General features: G+C 37.4%; 1 protein-coding gene across 1 annotated transcript; it reads right to left on the bottom strand.

Annotated features, from left to right (window-relative positions):
- Positions 1-10,386: 10,386 nt before the first annotated feature.
- Positions 10,387-21,804, bottom strand: LOC111196664 (uncharacterized). The gene is made up of 5 exons (XM_049464931.1): positions 21,726-21,804; positions 21,118-21,204; positions 18,041-18,358; positions 14,934-14,963; positions 10,387-13,718 (listed from the first exon to the last, which is right to left on the bottom strand). Exons 2-5 carry the CDS (start codon positions 21,188-21,190, stop codon positions 13,519-13,521), a joined length of 621 nt encoding a protein of 206 aa, XP_049320888.1. The 5' UTR covers positions 21,191-21,204; positions 21,726-21,804; the 3' UTR covers positions 10,387-13,518.
- Between the last annotated feature and the right edge of the window lie 184 nt (positions 21,805-21,988).

Below are 21,988 nucleotides of genomic sequence, written 5' to 3'. Positions count from 1 at the left end.
TCTGCTATAAAGCTCATTAACATTCGGGTCTGTGAATATCTCTAAGTCTCCTCAGCCGTTTTAGCTGTATTGCTCGGCTCGGAGGAGCTCAAATATTTTTTCTTTAACAGTTAATTATCTAATATATCAAACATCTGTCAAAGCCTTTAATCTCTTATCATGATTTTAAACGTTCTCTAATCAGCATTTACAAACCCTTTTTTTACACACATGAACAAAATTGTTGGTACCCCTCGGTTGATAAAAGAAAAAACGAAATAAACAGAAAATAAAATAAAACAGAAATAAATAAAATGCTTTAAACAATAACAAATTAGAGTCAGACATTACTTTTCAACTACGCTTCAACAGAATTAGTTAAAAAAATAAACTCATGAAACAGGTTTAGACAGTAATGATGTTAACTTTAACTTAATATTTAGTTCAATCAAACGATTCCTGTCAGTAAGACTTCTGTACCCCTCAGCAGATATGTTGGTTTACTCCTCATGAGCAAACTGCTCCAGTTGTCTCAGGTTTCAAGGATTGCCTTTTCCTGACGGCACAGATAGATGTTTCAGCTCCTTCCAAAGAGGCTCGATAGTGTTTAGGTCAGGGTTTATAGAAGAACACTTCAGAATAGTCCAATGTTTTCCTCTTACACATTCTTGGGTGTTTTTAGCTGTGTGTTTGGGGTCATTGTCTTCGTCTAAATCACAAACCCATGACCTGCGACTGAGACCAAGCTGTCTGATGCTGGGCAGCACATTTTGCTCTAGAATTCCCTGAAATTAAAGAGGAACAACCGATACAATAGTGCTAAACAGTCCACTTTACTCACTCTCTCAGAACTCTCCAGCAGAAGAAAAAACTCCCACACTCGCAGGCGCTCTCTCTCTCTCTCTCTCTCTCTCTCTCTCTCTCTCTCTCTCTCTCGCTCTTTCTCAAAACAACACTACATCAAAATAAGGCGACCCCCAGAGCAAACAGGAACATCAAGCTGCTTGGAGATGGTCTTATAACCTTTCCTTTTAACACGTATCTATACATTTCTTTGTAATCTCCTGAGACGAATCTTTTCTTCTCTTTCTCTGATCCATGTTGAGTGTGGTACACACCATGTCACCAAACAGCACAGTGACTACCTGTAGCTCTATATATAGACCCACTGTCTGATTACAAGACTGTAGGCACCTGTGATGATAATTAATAGACACACCTTGATTTAACATGTCCCTTTGGTCACATTATTTTCAGGGGTACCATCATTTCTGTCCAGACCTGTTTAATGAGTTTAGTTTTTTTTTATAATTTTGCTGAAGTTGTTTCTGTGACCATTGTGGGTTTTTTCTTTTATAAACTGAGGGGTACCACCAATTTTCGACCCTTATGACCCAATTACTCAAATATCAATTACAACTCACCTAAAATTTACCAGTGGTTCAGCACTTACCATAATATAAATCATACAATATAATCACACTAATATAAACTCATAAAAGGTGGTAGTCATGGCAATCTCGTTTTAGACAAGCATATAACATTTATAGTTTTAGAGCTTTTTCTCTTGTCTATTTTATCTCTTTAATTAAATTTTATTTATTCTCGCTGTGCACTTATTCACTTTTCCTATTTATAGAGTAAAATAAAAAAAACATGCCAGGTGGTTTATACACCAGCACTATTTGGTCCGGTTAAAGCGAACTCTGGTCCGTTTGTATATTTAGTGCGGTTCGATTGAGCAGGTGTGAAAACAGTAATCACACTCGGGTGCGGATCAAAAGAACCGGACCGAGACCAGCTAGAGGAGGTGATCTCGGTCCGGTACCAAACGAACTCTGGAGCGGTTCACTTTGGTGAGAACGTGATCTGGTCTCGATGCGACCCAGCTATTAAATATAGTCCAATTGTTTGAGCTAAACGGCTGATAAGACGCAGTTAAATCTGATATATTAGCCAGATAACGCTAATTACCACAGCTAAGAACAAACACTGTGTCCTTACACACGCCGTCTGCGCTGCGTTCACTGCTCACAGCCGCGTGACTCTGTTTACTATGTTTACATCTGCGCTGCTGCACGTCCAAACACTGTTTAAAAGAGCAGTGTTTCAGCTTCATTGTTAAAACACAGATATACAGGCTGGAACACACAATCTTCTCGCTATATTTATTTTTTTCGGATATTTATATTTACTCTCACACCAGACAGTTCTGACCAATCAGAGGACACAGCCTGCACAGCCGTGGTTTATTGGTGCGTTTAGATTTGTGCCTGTGTGAAACCAGGCATGTGATACATCAGCTAACAGATGTGTGTACTGATCAACATGTTCGGAATGATGAGGGGAAAAATAACCCAAAGACCATTTGTGCTCTCTCAGACTCTGGCTGCTGATGGCAAGCAGCATGACCCGGGTTTAAACTTGTGATCCTCAATCTTTTATTCTTAAACTTTTATTAATTCCATCCATGTAGTTTAACCAAATCCCCTCTAGAATTTACAGGCCCTAGAATTAGATGGCCTTTTTATTTTTTCACCTACTTCTGTGCAGTGACACCTCCAGAAATCAGTACAAATCTCATTTCCTGTGTCCCTCTACTCATCATGAATTTTGGCCACAATGAGCAAATTAATGTTTGGAGTAAAAATGAAAAAGAACTTCATAAAGATAACCCTTCTCTCCATGTGTTTAGCACTGGACAGGATTAGTCAGATTTTGGGCTTTTGTTGCAGCAAATGGCATTAATCGATGCATGTAAAATGCCACGTAGGAATGGCTGCATATTAAAAAGTTGCCTGTAAGTTTTACAGAAGTTAACGCCAAAAAAAAATAGCAAACAAAAGATTTTAATATTTGTATTTAGACTTCCACCATCACTGGTGCAAAACAATGCTTTATTCATGTGATATTATATAGTTAAACATATTTATAATTCTGTTTAATTTTATAATTCTGTTCATATTGATTAGTCGGTGTAATCAACAACGTCCACTATAAAAAATAGTCGATGCGGAATTTCATTGTCAACGTGTTGTTAAAGTAAGAGAGAGAGAGAGAGCGCATGCGGGCTAAAAAAAAGGGATGAGAGAGGAAGACCCACACCTAGTGAGAGAGTGAGCATCCTGATTGGCCTCTCCTCATGCTTTGTTGGCCAATGAGGTTTCAGTGTGGGAGGGACTTGCAGCGCGCGCAAGAGAAAAAGAGAGAGGTCGAGACGCGCGTAAAGTGTAATATCAGCGCTGTGTCCATTAAACACAAACAAACACATTTAACTCCAGAAAAATACTCTACAGTCCATCTTTACTAGTTCCGTACGGTTTAAACACAGATTTGCAGTGTGCTTGGAGTTTACTTGACTATCCTCTGCTTGTAAGGCAGGCTGGCTTTAAGATACTTTTTGCTTAATTCTGTTAGAACTGTTTAGGTAATCTTGTGCTTGTTGGGACTTGTTGGGACTTGTTGATTTAGAGAGTTGATTCAGGTGTGGTTTTTGGCTAGTTAAGGTGTGAATTAGAGGGGTGTGGCTAACAGCCTGCAGTTGTTGATAAATTAAGTGTGTTATCCGATACAGACGTGCACGTCTGTAGCGGTTTGTGCAAGGACTCTTTGACTTTTTGAGCAGCAAATTTTAGTCTTTCAAATTTAGATCAAACAGTAAAACTTAAGATTTGACAATGTGCTTCCAAATTCCTACTCTCATCTCCTGCAACACCCGCAGACACCGGCATCAGGGCAGAAACCGCAATCCTAGCAACCTGTTGTACCCACCTAGTTCACTAAGTTCTCAGGTGTTGGTGCATGGGGGACTCGGGAATTGCCATTCTGCAGTTCTGAAGGCCGACTTCATCACAGCTTTTGCCTCTGCTCAATCTCTGGACTTCCTGGCTCTGACTGAGACTTGGATCACTCCAGAGAACTCTGCAACTCCAGCTGCCCTGTCATCTGCTTTTGCCTTCTCCCACTCTCCACGGCCAACCGGCAGGGGTGGTGGAACTGGCCTGCTTCTGTCTCGTAAGTGGTCCTTCACTGTACTCTCTTTTCTGCATCTTGACATCTCTTCTTTTGAATTTCATGCTGTCACTATCTCTTTTCCTGTCAAACTCCATATCATTGTTCTCTATCGTCCTCCTGGCCCACTGGGCAACTTCATTGATGAACTGGACACTCTCCTGAGTGGGTTACCGGTTGAATCCTCACTTATCCTCCTTGGTGACTTCAACCTCCCCTCAGAGAAACTACAGTCATCCTGTCTTCTTCCACTTCTGTCTTCTTTTTCTCTCTCCCTCAATCTGTCTGCTCCAACTCACAGAGCAGGAAACACTCTAGACCTTGTCTTTAGCAGACCTGCTCCAGCTCTGGATCTAACTATGACTCCTCTAGATTTCTCTGACCATCACTTCCTATCCTTCACTCTCTCTCTTCCTGCTCTTCCTACAAACACAACCTCTTCAACTTCCACTACTCATCGCAATCTTCGTGCTATATCTCCCTCCTCTCTTGCCTCAACTATCATGACCACTCTTCCGAATCCTGACTCCTTCTCTTCCCTCCCTCTGGAAACAGCTACCAACACCTTCCTCTCATCTATCACCTCTTCCATCAACACTCTCTCTCCTCTTACTTCAAGGCCAGCAAAATCCTCTCCAGCCACCCCATGGCTGTCAGATGTTCTACGCAACAACCATAGAGAGCTAAGGCTAGCCGAGAGAAAGTGGAAAAAATCTCAACAATCCTCAGACCTTTGCTCTTACCAATCTCTCCTATCCCGATTTTCATCAGAGGTAACTGCTGCAAAATCCTCTTTCTACAAAAGGAAACTGGAAGAATCAGCATCTGACCCTCGCAAACTCTTCACCATCTTCTCATCTCTGCTAAACCCTCCCACTCCTCAACCTCCCACAACCCTCTCCCCGGATGATTTTGTCAACTTCTTTGAGGAGAAAGTAGCAAATATCCGCCAATCCTTTCCCCCTGCCTCTACCCTTCCCACCAAGCTCTATCTTCCACATTCTACTTCTCTGTCTCACTTCTCTCTGCTTTCCACAGATGAAATCCTTCATCTTCTACATTCTAACAATCCAACCACTTGCCCACTTGACCCTTTACCATCTTCCCTCTTTCAGACAATTGCTCCTGACCTCCTTCCGTTCATCACTCACATCATTAACACCTCTCTATCATCTGGTCATGTTCCATCAACTTTTAAGACTGCCAGAGTGGTTCCTATCTTGAAGAAACCAACTCTAGACAACTTGGATGTTGGCAACTACAGGCCAGTTTCTCTCCTCTCTTTCCTTTCTAAAGTCCTTGAGCGTGCTGTCTACAACCAACTTTCTCTCTTTCTCACTCAGAACAATCTTCAGGATCCAAACCAGTCTGGCTTCAAACCTGCACATTCTACTGAAACTGCCCCTCATTGCAGTTACAGAGAAGCTCCATGCAGCAAAAGCTACCAACCTGTCATCTGTTCTGATTCTCCTTGATCTCTCTGCTGCTTTCGACACGGTCAACCACAGCATTCTCCTTTCCATCCTCACCAGCCTTGGAATCACTGGCTCTGCATGGCAGTGGTTTGCATCGTACCTGGAGGACCGTTCCTACCAGGTAACTTGGCAAGGGGCAACATCTGCTCCATGCAGACTCTCCACTGGGGTTCCACAAGGCTCGGTGCTTGGTCCTCTTCTTTTCTCACTCTATACTCGCTCTCTGGGTGAAATAATATCTTCTCATGGATTCTCATACCACTGCTATGCGGACGACACTCAACTGATCCTTTCTTTTCCTCCTTCCGACACTCAGGTTTCATCCCGCATCTCAGCATGTCTCAGTGATGTCTCGATGTGGATGAGTTCTCATCACCTAAAACTCAACCCCAGCAAGACTGACCTTCTGTTCATCCCAGGAACTACGAGCCTTCACAACAATATCTCCATCTCTTTCGAGAACTCACTGGTCACTCCATCGGCAGAAGCACGAAGCCTTGGTGTAGTAATGGATGACCAGTTATCATTCTCGAGCCATATTGCAAATCTGACTCGGTGCTGCAGATTTCTCCTGTACAACATCCGAAGAATTCGACCGTTTCTGTCTCAGGAAGCCACTCAGGTGCTTGTGCAGTCTCTTGTCATCTCAAGACTTGACTACTGCAACTCTCTACTGGCTGGTCTTCCACTGCGAGCCATCAAACCACTACAGTTAATTCAGAACGCGGCAGCACGACTCGTCTTCAATCTTCCGAAGTTCAGTCATGTGACTCCTTTGCTGCGTTCCCTCCACTGGCTTCCTGTTGCCGCCTGCATCCGATTCAAAACCCAGACGCTGGCCTACAAGGCAAAAAACGGACCAGCACCTTCATACCTGATGGCGATGGTCAAAGCCAGATCTGCACCAAGAGCTCTTAGAGCTTCCAGTACGGCTCGGCTCGAACCTCCATCACTCAAAACACACAGAAAACAGACATCCAGACTCTTCTCTGTGCTGCAGCACCAAGGTGGTGGAATGAACTTCCACTGGATGTCAGAACAGCAGAGTCACTCGCCGTCTTCAAACGTCGACTGAAGACACATCTTTTTAAAGAGTTCCTAAACTAAAAAAAAAAAAAAAAAAAAAAAAGAGGTTCCTAGGGTTCTAAACATGATTAAGTTCTATGTATCTCTTGATCCTAGTCTACAAACTAGCTTTGGATATCTTAAGTAACTTTGAAGCACTGTTGTAAGTCGCTCTGGATAAGGGCGTCTGCTAAATACCGAAAATGTAAAATGTAATGTAAAATGATTTCTATGTTACCCGTTAAATGACTGCAGAGAGCTGCAGAGGAGAGTTTAATCAGGCTTCAATCCTTCATTAACATCACTAACATTAGATAAACGTTAGCTGGAAAAGTGTAACTGTACTCTGTCCACTTCATTAAAATTAAGTTATAGGTTATAGTAACTACAGAATTCATAAAAAAAAAACACTTTATTTTCTCAAAGACAAACAATAAAAAAATACATACAAGTATCCTGGAACCAAAACTGTCCTCACCGGTAGAAAATACTAATCGAGGGCATAAACAAAAAAATTGCGACTAATTAAACAAATAATCGGCAGTCATTAGTTGCAGCCCTACTGTTGACATTGACCCAGAACAAGGTGCCAATCCATATCTGGGTATACAGTTATATATAACCACATTCACACACATATACACTTAAACCTACACACCAGGGCAATTCACAGTCACCAGTTCATAAGATCTCCGTGTTTTAGGACTGTGTGAGGAAAGCGGTATCATGCAGACCCTGCTGCTGAGAGGCAACCAGTACCTGTGCCAAACTGTCCACTATTGTGCACTATTTTCCAGCATTGTGCAGCTTAAAGAAGAGCCTCACTTAGGTTTATTCCTTTTTTAAAAAAAAAAAGCTGTTTTTGTATTATACTGTACATGTGGTTTAAAAGACCATGTTGAATCTAATTTTATACTCAACTAACTAAATGTATTTTTATTTGTTATAGCTAAATTCCCTGTCTTCAGTGTCAGTATATGAACATAATGCTGTTAAGACAATAAAGATCAACTGTTCCCGGCATCAGCTATATATATATACCAAGATGTGAGTACAGCACCAGTCAAAAGTTTGGACACCCCTTAATTCAGTGGCTTTTTATTATTTATGTTTTACTATAATCCATATTGTGGCAAGAAGTACTCAGCTAAGTAAAGTAAAAATTACTTAACAAAATAAAGGTCAGAATAAGAATTTTAAAAGTATCCTCAAGTGCATTCGCAAAGACCATTAATAAGTTTATGATGAAACTGGCACTTATCAGTTACCAGCATCAGAAACCACAAATGAACAGCACCTTAGATAGGAGCGCCTAAATGCTTCACATTGTGTTTTGGTTTGTTTAACACGTTTAAGTTACTACATGATTCTTTATGTGCTCCATAGTCTGGATCACTACATTAATTTACAATGTAGGAAAAAAACATTAAATGAGAAGGAGTGTCCCAACTTTTGACGAGTACTGTACAGTGAAATATGTGAAGATGGTAAAGATATAATGAGTTTTATTAGTGTAGTTATTATTAGTAATAGTGTAGTTATAACATTAGTGGAGACACCCCTAAAGTGTGCTCACATTAGAGTAATTATTCATTTTACATATATTATTTATATATGTTCTATTGGTCCTGCTAGCCTTAGCTAACTCAGCTCAGTTCCTGCACACCAGACCGATGCTATTGTGTGTTTTTACACTCCTGCTAGCATTAGCTAACTCACTTTAGTAACTACATGCCTAGTTCCCACCATTACATGCATGTAATAAGCAGCATTATTCACTTTGGCCCAGTAAACACATTTAATACACATTAACACATTAAATATACACAACTAAATATGTTAATTAAATATATATATATATATATATACTGTGAGTTAAGTCAGTGTTTCCTATAAGTCCAATTTAATTGTATTTTCTGTTAAAGAGCCAGTTTGGCCTCGTTAAGTGCCTCTAGAGCCTCTGCCAACCACTAACTGCAACCAAAGGTCATTGAGAAAAAGTGATTTAGTTTTGTATATTATAATATAAAAAGACAAAAAAAGAGATGAATCTGAGAGCTCAAACTGAACACGTAAAATTTCGATTGCGGATTTATTTGTTTATTTTTTCGTAAAACTTTTGGCATAAAATTCACTCCATACACAGATTTTTATAGTGGATATTTAAATGTAAAGTGTAGGACATTCAAAATGTCCTGTGTGTGTTTATCAATTTCTTTTCATTGTTTTTTATATAAAATGCAATAAAACTTAAATTCCCAGAATCATTTTCTGTTTTTGCACCATTTATCTGTAGTATTTTGTTCATTGCGACCAATGGGATGAGTGTGAGGCATCATTGCCATGTTATTAGCCAATCAGTGTTGAGATGTCAGTTGTGTCCTGCCTGTGTGTGTGTGTGTGTGTGTGTGTGTGTGTGAGAAAGAGACAGAAAGGAAGAGAAGAGATTGCGTGTGTTTTGAAGATGCTGTTTTCTTAGCATTTTTCTGCTCTAAAGCTAAGTTTGGGGAGTTAGTGTATTTAAAATTGGCCCAAACAGCAGTTTTAACCTCCGTTAAGAGCCTAAACAGTTAACATGTTATGTGTGTTAGGTTTAGTGTGTGTGTGTGTGTAGGGGACAGGTTGACTGGACTAAATATACTGTAGAGTTTAGTCCTGTTTGCATGGCTTATTACAAGTAGAATAATACATCTTAAAGGAATTGTCGGAAGAGAACAGATGTCAAAAGAGAGAATTGAGAAAAGTGGTAATAAATAATTTCACCGTTGTGAGAAATTGCATTTTCTATTCAAGTCTTATTTTTCACATGGTAAGAACTCAGTAAAACCATTTATTCATTACTCATTTATTAAGCAGAAAGTTCTTTTATTCACAGAGTGTTGTAGATGATAATGAAAACAGCTGTTTTTTCTAGAAATGGTTATTTGTTGATGTACATGGTAAGAACCAGAGAAATAAGCTGTGCTTTCTTTTACAGTCCTTTCACTGTTTTATTAAGCAGAACGTTCTGTTATTTACACAGTGTTGTACACTGTAATTAAAACAGGAAATTCTACAAAGGCTTATATGTTTACTTACATGGTAAGAACTCAGTAAAAGCAGAGAAATAAGCTGTTTGTTGTTAGTGTATCTCACACTTACTTGGTGAATATCTAGAACCTGTGAGATATTTCAGTGTAATTAAGTTAACCTTTTGAACTCTAGGCTGTTTTGGTGTTTTTTTTTTCTTCGTTTTTGTCAGTTCAGTTTCAGGTCTTATAACACAGTAATTATATCAGACAGACACATGCCCTGATCTCTTTTACTCCAGAAGACATACGGCTGCTCAAAAATATACTCATTTAAAATCACGTAAAAGGAAGCAGAATTGTTGTGGTCAAAATTTTACCAAGCGCCTGTTTTTTTCTTTTTTTTTGTTTTTACTTATTTTTGAATGTATAAACTTTAATAATATTCTCACCTAAGATATCTTTTCAAAAATGGTTTGACTACACTGTTTATTAGTTAAAAGCATAAGAATATTGATGATAGTTCATTACATGGCTTATTATTACTTTGACGAAATACATGAAAAGTATCAGGCGGACCTCTAAGATACATGTAGATTACTAAAAACCTGACACTCAGAGCAGCCTATTCCTCTCAGTATTTTGATCAGAACACACAATGAAAAATATATACAAAAATGTACATTTTTTAGTCAAAATAAATACAAATGCAAAATTAGTACTTAGTAAAAATGTGCAAGTAAAATAAAAACTATATAAAGTAGTGCGCAGCATACCTAGTTTTAGTTTGAGTAAAGCAGGTAGTTTCACTCTTTTTCTGTGGACACTTTTGAGTCTTTATTTACTGATATTATTTGGTTTGAAACATCATATAAATAAGTTTGAAGCACTAAAGATAAATAATATTGGTTGGGGAAGTAGATCTCAGTTTTTTAGGTGTTTTCTCAATGAGTTTCTTGTAGATGCTTTACCACACTGGCATATCATCACTATTTCTAAAAAGAGTAAATTCAGCCCTTTCTAATCGTATATGGATTATGTTTATGTGTGAAGGGATTCCTGAGTAATTTAGCTGAGAACACAAGGTGCGATTTTGGACAGAAACTCCGTCTGTAGGGTTCTAAGGGTTAAACTGTGCTTGTTCTTACCATCTTGTTAACCAAAATAATTACCTAATACTTTGGAGTTTGTACCTCACAATAACCCGGTTAATACCTAGAACTTGGGGGACTGTAAAAGAAAGGGTTGCCTTTTTTTCTTTCTTCTTTTTTCTTTCTTTTAGGCTCTATATATTAGGGCTTTGTATATTAGTTTGGAATCTTCAGCTACAGTAAGTATAAATAGAAATCTAGAAATTAGGGTAAGAATTAAAGGTGTGTATTTCTTTGTCTTTTTTCTTCTACAGGTTTAAAGGTAAGTACGCTACCTGAATTACTCTATACTGCAATGTACCAGTATTTTAACCTTCCCAATTCAATTAATGATCCCCTGTAATTCACAATTAAACAAAAATAATTAAACAATCCACCAGAATAAGCTGTGCTGTTCAGCTTCCAACATGAGAGTGTGTTATTGTCTTTTACGCGGGAGACTTGGGATTAGCTTATTTAACTGCTGATTGGTTTTTTGTACATTGGGACAAAGTTTGGTGCAATGGGTCATCCTATTAACACAGCTTATTTGTTTAAATATAAAATGATATATATTAAAGTTTTCACTATTTATATTTTATTAATTGTTTAATTTAATTTAATCTTATTTTATTTTTACCTTATTAATTAAGACTCAATTAACAATAATTACTAGGGTAATTTTTCTATGGTAAATCAGCCATACAGTGCCTTGCGAAAGTATTCACCCCCCTTTACATTTTTCACATTTTGTTACCTCACAACCTGGAATTCAAAGGGAATATTTGAGGGTCTGCATCATTTAATTTACAGACCATGCATACAACTTTCAACATTTAACTTTTTTTTTTATTGTGAAGCAAACAACAAATAGGACAAAATAACTGAAAACATCAGTGTGCATAACTATTCACCCCCGTAAGTCAGTACTTTTTAGAGCCACCTTTTGCAGCAATTACAGCTGCAAGTCACTTTGGATAAGTCTCTATGAGCTTGCCACATCTTGCCACTGGAATTTTTGCCCATTCCTCATGGCAAAACTGCTCCAGCTCCTTCAAGTTAGATGGTTTCCGTTGGTGAACAGCAATCTTCAAGTCTGACCACAGATTCTCAATTGGATTAAGGTCTGGGCTTTGACTGGGCCATTCCAATATGTTTACACGTTTCCTCTTGAACCACTCAAGTGTTGCTTTAGCAGTATGCTTTGGGTCATTGTCCTGTTGGAAGGTAAATCTCCGCCCTAGTCTCAAATCACTGACAGACGTAAACAGGTTTTGCTCAAGAATATCCCTGTATTTAGCACCATCCATCTTCCCCTCGACTCGGACCAGTTTTCCAGTCCCTGCTGCTGAAAAACATCCCCACAGCATGATGCTTCCACCACCATGTTTCACTGTGGGGATGGTGTTCTCGGGGTGATGAGATGTGCTGGGTTTGTGCCAGACATAGCGTTTTCCTTGGTGGCCAAAAAGTTCAATTTTGGTCTCATCTGACCACAGTACCTTCCTCCATACAGTTTGGGAGTCTCCCACACGCCTTTTTGCAAACTCGAAACGAGCCTTCCTATTTTTGCCTGTAAGTAAAGGTTTTTTTTTTCTGGCCACTCTTCCATAAAGCCCAACTCTATGGAGTGTACGGCTTATTGTGGTCATTTGAACAGATACTACAGTCTCTGCTTGAGAACTCTGCAGCTCCTTCAGGGTTACCATTGGTCTCTGTGCTGCCTCTCTGATTAATGCCCTCCCTGACCGGGCTGAGAGTTTTGGTGGGCGGCCCTCTCTTGGCAGGTTTGTTGTGGTACCGTGTTCTTTCCATTTGATGATGATGGATTTGATGGTGCTCCGGGGGATCATCAGAGATTTGGATATTTTTTTATAACCCAACCCTGACTTACACTTCTCTACAACTTTATCCCTGACTTGCTTAATGGTGTTGCAGCCTCTGGGGCCTTTCAGAAAAGGTGTGTATATACTGACAGATCATGTGACACTTAGATTGCACACAGGTGGCCTTCATTTCACTAAGCATGTGACTTCTGAAGGTAATTGGTTGCACCAGAACTTTTTAGGGGCTTCATAACAAAGGGGGTGAATACATATGCACATGCCAATTTTCAGTTTTTTATTTTCATATTTTCTTTATATACATATACATAAAAATATAAATATTTTTTCTCATTTCACTTCTAAAACGTAGACTATTTTGTGCAGATGCATCACATTCAATTCAGATAAAAAAAATACATACAGGTTGTAATGTAGTAAAATAGGGAAATAATCCAAGGGGGTGAATACTTTTGCAAGGCACTGTAGTAACCTGGGTTACATTTGTGTAACTGCTACTACTCAACCCACATGCCATGGGGGTGTAACATTTCATTATTGTATTTTTGGACTGCTGTAGTTCTAATTTTAAGTCACAAGGTAACAAGCTCATGATAAAAAGGAATATTAGCCCTTATTGAGCACCCACTTATTTAGCAGTCACACTGATCTGTATGAGAACATTACTTCACAGACAGATTACATTAGATAAAAAAGGAAAAAACACTAAAACAAAAATATTTCACTAAACTCTTATCTACAACAGTAGAATCCTCTCCAGTGCTGATTTTTTATATAAAGCTAAATCACACCAGGTCACTTCATCAGATACAACCTGCTCTCTTGAGGAAAACGATCACAGTGTTCAGTTTCACATTAGATGAGACGACCTTTCACCCCAGACATGTGGGGTCTGTATGGGAAGCCAACTGGGATCCAGAAAGTTTTGTCCATGGGTTTTCTGTTGGCACCACATATGGATGTGTGTGAGGGACCTTATCAGGGGCAATGATGGGACCAGACGGGGTTAAACAGGGGCTCCATCTGGGTTTCTCACTGTACATGGGGCCTCGATTGGATCAGGGCAAGTCCGAATGGGTCCCAGTGAGTCCCACACAAACATATGCTGGATATTTTTGCGTCTTCTGCTACAGTAGACAGCAAAAGCAATTATGAGGCCCAGTATGATGCCAGATGTGGTGATGATTGCTGCCATCACGCGAGGGTCTACAGTAGTTCCAACAAAAAAAGAAAAGTACAAGTCAACAATCTAAAGCCTTCATCTAAAGTAACAGAGAAACACATACTGTCTCACAAATACACACAAAATCATTTTAACTCTACTTTTTGACTGAATCTGGCTGAAATTGTCATGATGAATAGACCACCAGAAAGTAGAAAGAAGTGTCTATGAGACCTTTAGTGAAGAAAGATAGAGATTTATTATGAATGATGCTCAAAGCTCAGACACTGAGAGTATGGTCTGTGTTGGTCCGACACCATGAAGCAGCACCCTGACTGACTCTACCTCCAGAGAACACAAATTATACACACATATATTTTTACAACAGGCAGAACAATCCTCACTAAACAATAACCAATCAATAGCTGCAGACCCCAAGCCCCTCTAGGGAATTCAGCCTTTGACCTGTTAGCCTGGGAAGATCCTGTGGGGGCTTCACAGTGGCTATACTGCTTTCCACCTGTTACTGGAGAATCTCTGTAGTCTCTACATTTAAATACTAATGATGTATTTTTAATCAAACGATGGTTTTCTACACCATAAAAAACAATGATACATGTTCTCTATGCAACTTATTATATAAATATAATGAATAATTAAAATAACTTAACAAAGGTCTAAACTCATCTCATATGCTTTAAGGGACAAAACGCACAGTATTCTGATAATGACCCACATCGTTTTATATTAATATGTAATGAAAATCAAACAAACAGAGTAATATTTAAAACTGTATCATATTGATGAGTCAACAGTAATTTATGAACAGTTTAAAATCTGCTCTGAGTACAGCAGTTAACTAACACTAAAACCTTGTGACCAGCTGATACTAAAGCACTTTTGGCCCCTGCCTGCACACCCAGTATTAATTGGATAAAACTTTATAGTAATGGTAAATGACATCATTAATTAAAGCATTTGTTAAGGATGAACCCATTACTGAATAAGGATACAATAAGCAGGAACAAATGAATGAATCTTATATTTATATATGTAAGTTTACATTATTCACCATTAACTAATGTGTATATGGATGAATAACGATGAGGGTACAACTAGTATATTCATATAATGAATGGCATACATAATATAATGTAATTTACCATTGCTATGAAGTGTTATAGCATTAACATTAACTGTAAATGGGATACAAATCTTAATGCGAATGTGATTAAGTAGATAATGGAGAAATACTGTACCTTTAGTTGGGTCACCCTTGATAGGACTACCTGTGAATTAAAGAAAGAAAAATCCAAGTATTATCTTTCTTTCACTGGATTATTAACAAACAGTTAGACCTGTGATACCATCAATGGTGAAACAATGATTATCTATTTTAATCTACAAACTGTGGCCAACAGGGCATAGGAGCAAAGGTGAAAAGTATTCACATCCATTACACATGTAGAAGTATAGATACTAGAGTTTAAAATAATTCTGCAGAAGTTGAAGCTTAAGCTTTTTACTCAAGTAGAAGTGTAAAAGTACTGCTTTAAAAACTACTTAAAGTATTAAAGTAAAAGTATTGTAATGTAATGTAGAGAAATGACATTATGTATAAAAGCACAACAATGGCCTATACCCGCCCCCCCCCCAAAAAAAAAAAAAAAAAAAATCTACAAGCCATTACTATAATTTTATATTAAATATTATAGTTATAATATTATATTATATATTAAATTTTAAAATGCGAATATTAATAAATGTGGGATTCACTAAGCTCCCGGTTTCATCTGCATATATACTCATTGTAAATGAATGTATTTTTGTAGAACGTTAATATATTAAAGAAGCTTAGTTGGGACATTATAAGAGCTCAAGTTCTGGATGGAGAGATTATTCTGGATAAGTTTTTAAATGATGAGAAACTAGAATGAAATTAATCTTAAATTAAATAAGAATAATGATGCTATTTTAAAATGTAAGGAGTAGAAAGTATAACAGATAATTGTGTGAAAATGTAAGGAGTAAGATAAAGTATTTGTACTTCATTACTTGAAACCTCTGTATACGAGAATAACTTTTGGTTACCTAAAAAAGCCTTCATGTTCCTTGGATACGATTTTGTGAGTGTGAAAATATTTTTATGTTTACAGATCCACAGACAAATCAATTCAATGAACATTAGAACAATCAATCATATCTACAAGTGACTCATTGTAAAAAAAAATATTCTTCTTCCAGCAAATAATTTAACTGTTTAACTTGCATTCCTTAGCTTCAATGTGACATAGAAAAAGTATATTCATATATATATATATATATGTATGTATGTATGTGTGTCTTATTTTGCCCTATCTATCTATCTATCTATCTATCTATCTATCTATCTATCTATCTATCTATCTATCTATCTATCTATCTATCTATCTATCTGTCTGTCTGTCTCTTGACTATTGACACGTCAGTGAAAAACAGCAGGACAACACTATATATTGAAACAGTCAGATTATTTAACAGTTAGATCTGTTAAGAGCACAGATATATCTGACATTTAAATATAAATTAATCTAAATATAAATGAAAAGTATCACCCTGACTGACTCTACCTCCAGAGAACACAAATTATACACACATATATTTTTACAACAGGCAGAACAATCCTCACTAAACAATAACCAATCAATAGCTGCAGACCCCAAGCCCCTCTAGGGAATTCAGCTTTTGACCTGTTAGCCTGGGAAGATCCTGTGGGGGCTTCACAGTGGCTATACTGCTTTCCACCTGTTACTGGAGAATCTCTGTAGTCTCTACATTTAAATACTAATGATGTATTTTTAATCAAACGATTGTTTTCTACACCATAAAAAAACAATGATACATATTGTCTATTCAACTTCATTAAATAAATATGATGAATAATCAAAATAACTTAACAAAAGGTCTAAACTCATCTCTTTGATGTTTTAATGGACAAAAAGCACAGTATTCTGATAATGACCCACATCGTTTTATATTAATATGTAATGAAAATCAAACAAACATAGTAATATTTAAAACTGTATTGTATTGATGAGTCAACAATAATAATAATACTAAAGCACTTTTGGCCCAGGCTGTCTGCACACCCAGTATTAATTGAATAACACTTTATAGTAATGGTAAATGACATCATTAATTAAAGCATTTGATAAGGATGAACCCATTCATTTATATACACATTAGTTAATGGTGAGTGCTTTAACCTTACAGATATTAATACAAGATTAATTCATTTGTTCCTTTTTATTGCACCCTTACTGATGGGTTCATCCCTAATGAATGCCTTAATTAATATCATGTAATTTACTATTTACCATACTATAAAGTGTTACCATTAACTGTAAATGGGATACCCATCTTAATGTGAATGTGATTAATGAAGTAGATAATGGAGAAAATACTGTACCTGTGGAATTATTGGAAGGAATATCTGTGAATTAAAGAAAGAAAAAGCCAATAATTATCTTTCTTTCACTGGATTATTAACAAACAGTTAGACCTCATAATCCACCATCAATGGTGAAACAATGATTATCTATTTTAATCTACACACTGTGGCCAACAGGGCATAGGAGCAAAGGTGTGAAAAGTAGGCTAGGCTCCCTGTTTCAGTATATGCTCATTGTAAATGAATGTATTTTAGTAGAATGTTAATATATTTAAGTAGTTTAGTTGGACTGGAGTTTATCTGGAGTTCTCTTAAGTCTCTGTACAGATCATCTTCATACTAGGCTACATACGTTCTTGCTGAAATGGTGTGTGTGTGTGTGTGGGGGGGGGCGCGTGCAGGTGTGATGGATCACAGTATAAACCAATAGAGAGTCAGAATGGTATATGTTTATACTTCTCTGCATCCAATCACAATCAGATTCACTCTATCTGGATGGAGAGATTTATTTGGATAAGGTTTGTGTTTTTAATGATGAGAAGCCGGAATGAAAACAAGCTGAAATTAAATAAGAGTAATGATACTATTTTAAGATTTTAAGAAAATGTAAGGAGTAAATGTAAAAAGTCATCGGAAAAGTATTTACTTCAGTAAAGTATAGATAAACAACATTTCTACTGAAGTAAGATAAAGTATTTGTACTTCATTACTTGATACCTCTGTATACAAAGATGCGATTGTGTGAGTGTAAAAAAATATTTTAAAGTTTACTGATCCACAGGCAAATCTATCTGTCTGTCTGTCTGTCTCATGACTTTTGTCACATTAGTGTAAAACAGCTGCACAACATTATACAGCAAAACAGTCAGATTATTTAACAGTTAGCACTGCACAAACACAGACATATATACATATCTAAATATAAAGGAAAAGTACCTGATATATTTACGATGAAGCATTTCTCCAAAGGACTAGTGTTCAGCTGTATCCAAAATTTATAAGTCCCATTGTCTGTCATGGATGCATTCTTAATTGTGTAATTAAATTTTCTATCATTAACTGAGCTGCAGTTTTTCGCTTCAAGTGTTAAATTTGTTTCATTCTTCTTCCATTTATACTTTTCACAAGTGCCGTTTTTTGTTTCATTCTTAATCCATTTATACTTGTCACAATTGCCGTTTTTTGAAACATTGCAGGTCAGTGTTATGTTTTCTCCGACAGTAGCTGTTATGTTAGGACAGTGAATCTCTTTGTCTGCAAAAAAACAAAAATACAGGCAATTAATACATAGTTATTACTTACAACACATACAGTGGCATGTAGGCTTGGGCAAGATGACAAAAATAAACATCAAAATGCATCAGTACTGTAGTGGATAAAAGTTTCAGCAAGCTTACTGAAGAACTACACCAATTATTTCACACACACACACACACACACACACACACACACACACGCACACACACACACACGCACACACACACACACACACACACACACACACACACCATCTGACACCTGGTCCTTCCCCCACAGTGCTGCCAAGGAATGCGGGCACCCTTCCACAGAAAGGACTAAAGCTCTGGAATTAGCCTAAACGCCTTAAACCTTTTTTCAAAAGAACTTTACATTTTCAAACAATATTTTCTGACTTTTATCTTTTCAGCCTCGCCCAAGGTGTATTCTAGAAAACACAACTCCTATCAGGAGAAAGACCAAAAGTCTTAATCTTTGAACTTTACAACCTCTCATTATATACAGATACAAGAAAACAGTATGTGAACCCTCTGAAATAACTTGGATTTCTGCACAAATTGGTCATTAAATGTGTTCTGATCACAACAATAGACAAACACAGTCTGCTTAAACTAATACCACACAAAATGTATATGTTTACATGTTTTTATTGAACACATGTTAACATTCACAGTGAGGGGAAAAGTATGTGAGCCTCTGGATTTAATAACTGGTTGATTCTTCTTTGGCAGCTACCCTGTAGCCAGATTATTGCCTTTCCACACCCATCATAAATTTCCTTTCAACATACAGGCCAGCCTGGTTTAAAACCAAGGAGGAGAAGAACTACTGTTACTTCTTAACTTCTTTGTAAAGAAAGTTAAAAATGTTTCCTTATTAAGTTCTATGGGAATTCTCAACAAACTTTTAAACTGGGATTTGTATTGGTTTGTACTGGTATCACTGGAATCACTGGTAGGCGTGTCTCAGCAGCCTAGTGTAACCAGGGAGAGAGTCTAGTTTAAACATTGGAGGAAAATTACCGTTTAGCTCAGTTTAGTCAGCATAGTTTAGTGATAGCTTAGCATTCTTAGCACAACTCATTTAAGCTTATTTAAGTATATTAATATTAGTTATCCTAGTTAAGATAATTTAAGTTATAAGTTATTTTCTGCTCTATGGAAGCCATCTCTTCTGCTCGCTAAGTTTAGTTAATTCAGCTGAATCTCGACAGACAGACCAAACAGTGGCAAAACCAGAGGCGGGTACCGATCAGCGCCGGAGAACATCGTACCCAACTGGTGGACGGGTTACGTGATCCTGTCCCAGGGTAAAGAACGGAAGAACCAGCGCTTTGAACAGCCGGACACAAAGCGGGCCCCATTCCTGATTGTCTCAGGAGTAAGACACCCGGTTTTTCTTTCAGCAATTGGTGTCTTTTGGTCAAAATCTGTTTTTTTTTTTGTTTAGGCATTTCTATGTAGTATGGACAGCTCTTTTGAGTTGCTTTGTTGGAAAGGAAAACTGGCTTTCGTAAGTCATAAACTATTTTAGTTTATCATTTAGAAATCCTCACTTAATTGTTTTTGTTCATCTGACAAGTTATCCCATTTAATATCAGTAATATAGCGTGTTTTTTTAGTTGCTGTTGTAAACAGTACAATTTGTAGATAATTAACTAATGTCCAAAACCTGATTTTCAAAAGATAGAAAGTTAAACATTATTACAGTAAAAAAGGGTAATAGCACAATGCAAATTTTGGGCACCCCCCCCTCCACTACCAATAATTAGTAGTGCAAATTTTTACCTCAAAATGCATTTATTTATGAAGTTTCTATTTATTATTTTATTTATATCCCTAAAGATTAAACCATAAACCATATTTTTTTTATTAATAGCTTAAATGTATTCCTTTAAAGTTGTAAAACTTACTTCAAGTCCTTTTATAAACCTTTAAGAAATGCTTTTATTGTGGTCATTTCTGCCTCTGCAGCGCCTCTCAGGTTCAACTGTGCTATAGGCGTACTTTGGTATGCAGACACATCACAATATGCAGATCAGTTAATCAATAATACTGCCCCCTGGTAGGATCCAACCATCTGTATCTCACAACTATTAGAGGCAACCTGCTCAGCCCAGTCAGCTCGCCCCTAAACTCTGCCCCTCCCCTAAACCCATACATCACCCAATGCCCCTCCCAAACTACCCCTCCAATTTGAACATTTTTTTAAATTTGAGATGAGGAAGGAGATACCTAAAATCAGGGGGGTTGTTTTTATTATTGTATTTAATTCAGAAAATAATGTTGAATGTTCTACCCAGTGCAAGGGCACCCCTGCAGTTCCTGCTAAGAATATCACTCTTAAAAAGCTGGAAGCAGCATGCCTAAAGGTTTGTTCACACAAGGAAAACATACAGTGACAAAACATACTCAAACTACCCTTATACTGCTGTGAAATCAGAAAACGTAAAGACTGTAGACCATTATAAAATGTACAATTTTAGTAAAAGTTATAAAAAAATCGTTCTGGCATTTGGTCGAGGGTGAATATTTCTTTATAGACAACGTTGTCAGATGACTTCTGTTTGAGTGCATAACACTTTTAATAAGATTAGCATCATCTATAGTAGTATGAACTGTTCTAATGTGCAGCAATATAAAACATTTGACTGGTTGAGGGAAGAATGGATTAAATGAAATGCCTGAACATTTTAAACTTAAAGTTCTGATTTATGTAAAGTGTATGTTTAACAGAAGTGAAGTGATTTTCCTCACCATTATTACAACAGACTGTGATATGAACCATCGCACACAGAAGAAGACACGTCCAGATCAGGGCCCGGATCATTCTGGAAACTACAACTGGAAAACAGGAAAATAATAAGAGCTCCATTCAAGTCTTACACATCATTTTAAACACAATGGAAAGCGTTGGATGTAGTGATGTGAAGCACGCCACCACTCGACTAATGGAGGCGTGTTCTCTGGGGTGAGAACAGTTACTCTGATGAGCCTGGATTTGGCAAGCAGTTCAGAAAAGTCCCTCCCTAAGCCCAGATGACCGGCCCCAGTTCACAAAACAAGGTCCGAAAATATGTGGATGAGTGAAATCAGTGGAATTTAAGACCTCTGGACCCTCTGTCCATCACTACATTCTTAAACACAGATCAGAAGCACTCCTGAATACTGGCCTATTATTAGTATTATTATTATTATTATTATTATTATTATTATTATTATTATTATTAGTGTTTTTGGAATGTCTTATTTTTCTGTAGACAACACTGCTTTCAGATCATCACAGAGTGCACAGTAATATTAAAGGTCCTACAGCATGTGTGTGTGTGTGTGTGAGGTTGAGAGAGAATAAAAACAGTGCTTACCGTTACAGTGTAATAACAGCAGTAAGTGAGTCAGCACTGTGAGCTGGTCCTCCTGTTCTGCCTGATCTGCTCCACAAACTTTCACTTCTCAGCGAGTGCTGCTATTTAAACTGATCTCAGAAGAGAAAGTACTTCATATCAGAGACAACCCACAAGACTCCTCCCCTATTACCTCCTCCAACCCACAAGACTCCTCCCCCATTCCCCATCCAACCCATAACAACTCCTGGGGTTTTCCGGTTTCCAAATTTTCCAAAGAGATT

Source organism: Astyanax mexicanus, chromosome 15 (genome assembly GCF_023375975.1).
Source record: "Astyanax mexicanus isolate ESR-SI-001 chromosome 15, AstMex3_surface, whole genome shotgun sequence".
NCBI lineage: Eukaryota > Metazoa > Chordata > Actinopteri > Characiformes > Acestrorhamphidae > Astyanax > Astyanax mexicanus.
Note: the sequence above shows the minus strand (reverse complement) of the source record. Positions and strands in the feature narration are given on the sequence as shown.

Bases quoted from the DNA above. Each gene is read 5' to 3' on its own strand.
- LOC111196664 (XM_049464931.1), bottom strand. From the start codon at position 21,190: ATGATCCGGGCCCTGATCTGGACGTGTCTTCTTCTGTGTGCGATGGTT. The intron at 18,359-21,117 runs GTGAGGAAAATC...GTTTTTTTGCAG, and splicing joins CACAGTCTGTTGTAATAATG to ACAAAGAGATTCACTGTCCT. The intron at 14,964-18,040 runs GTACTTTTCCTT...TTTAATTCACAG, and splicing joins CTTCATCGTAAATATATCAG to GTAGTCCTATCAAGGGTGAC.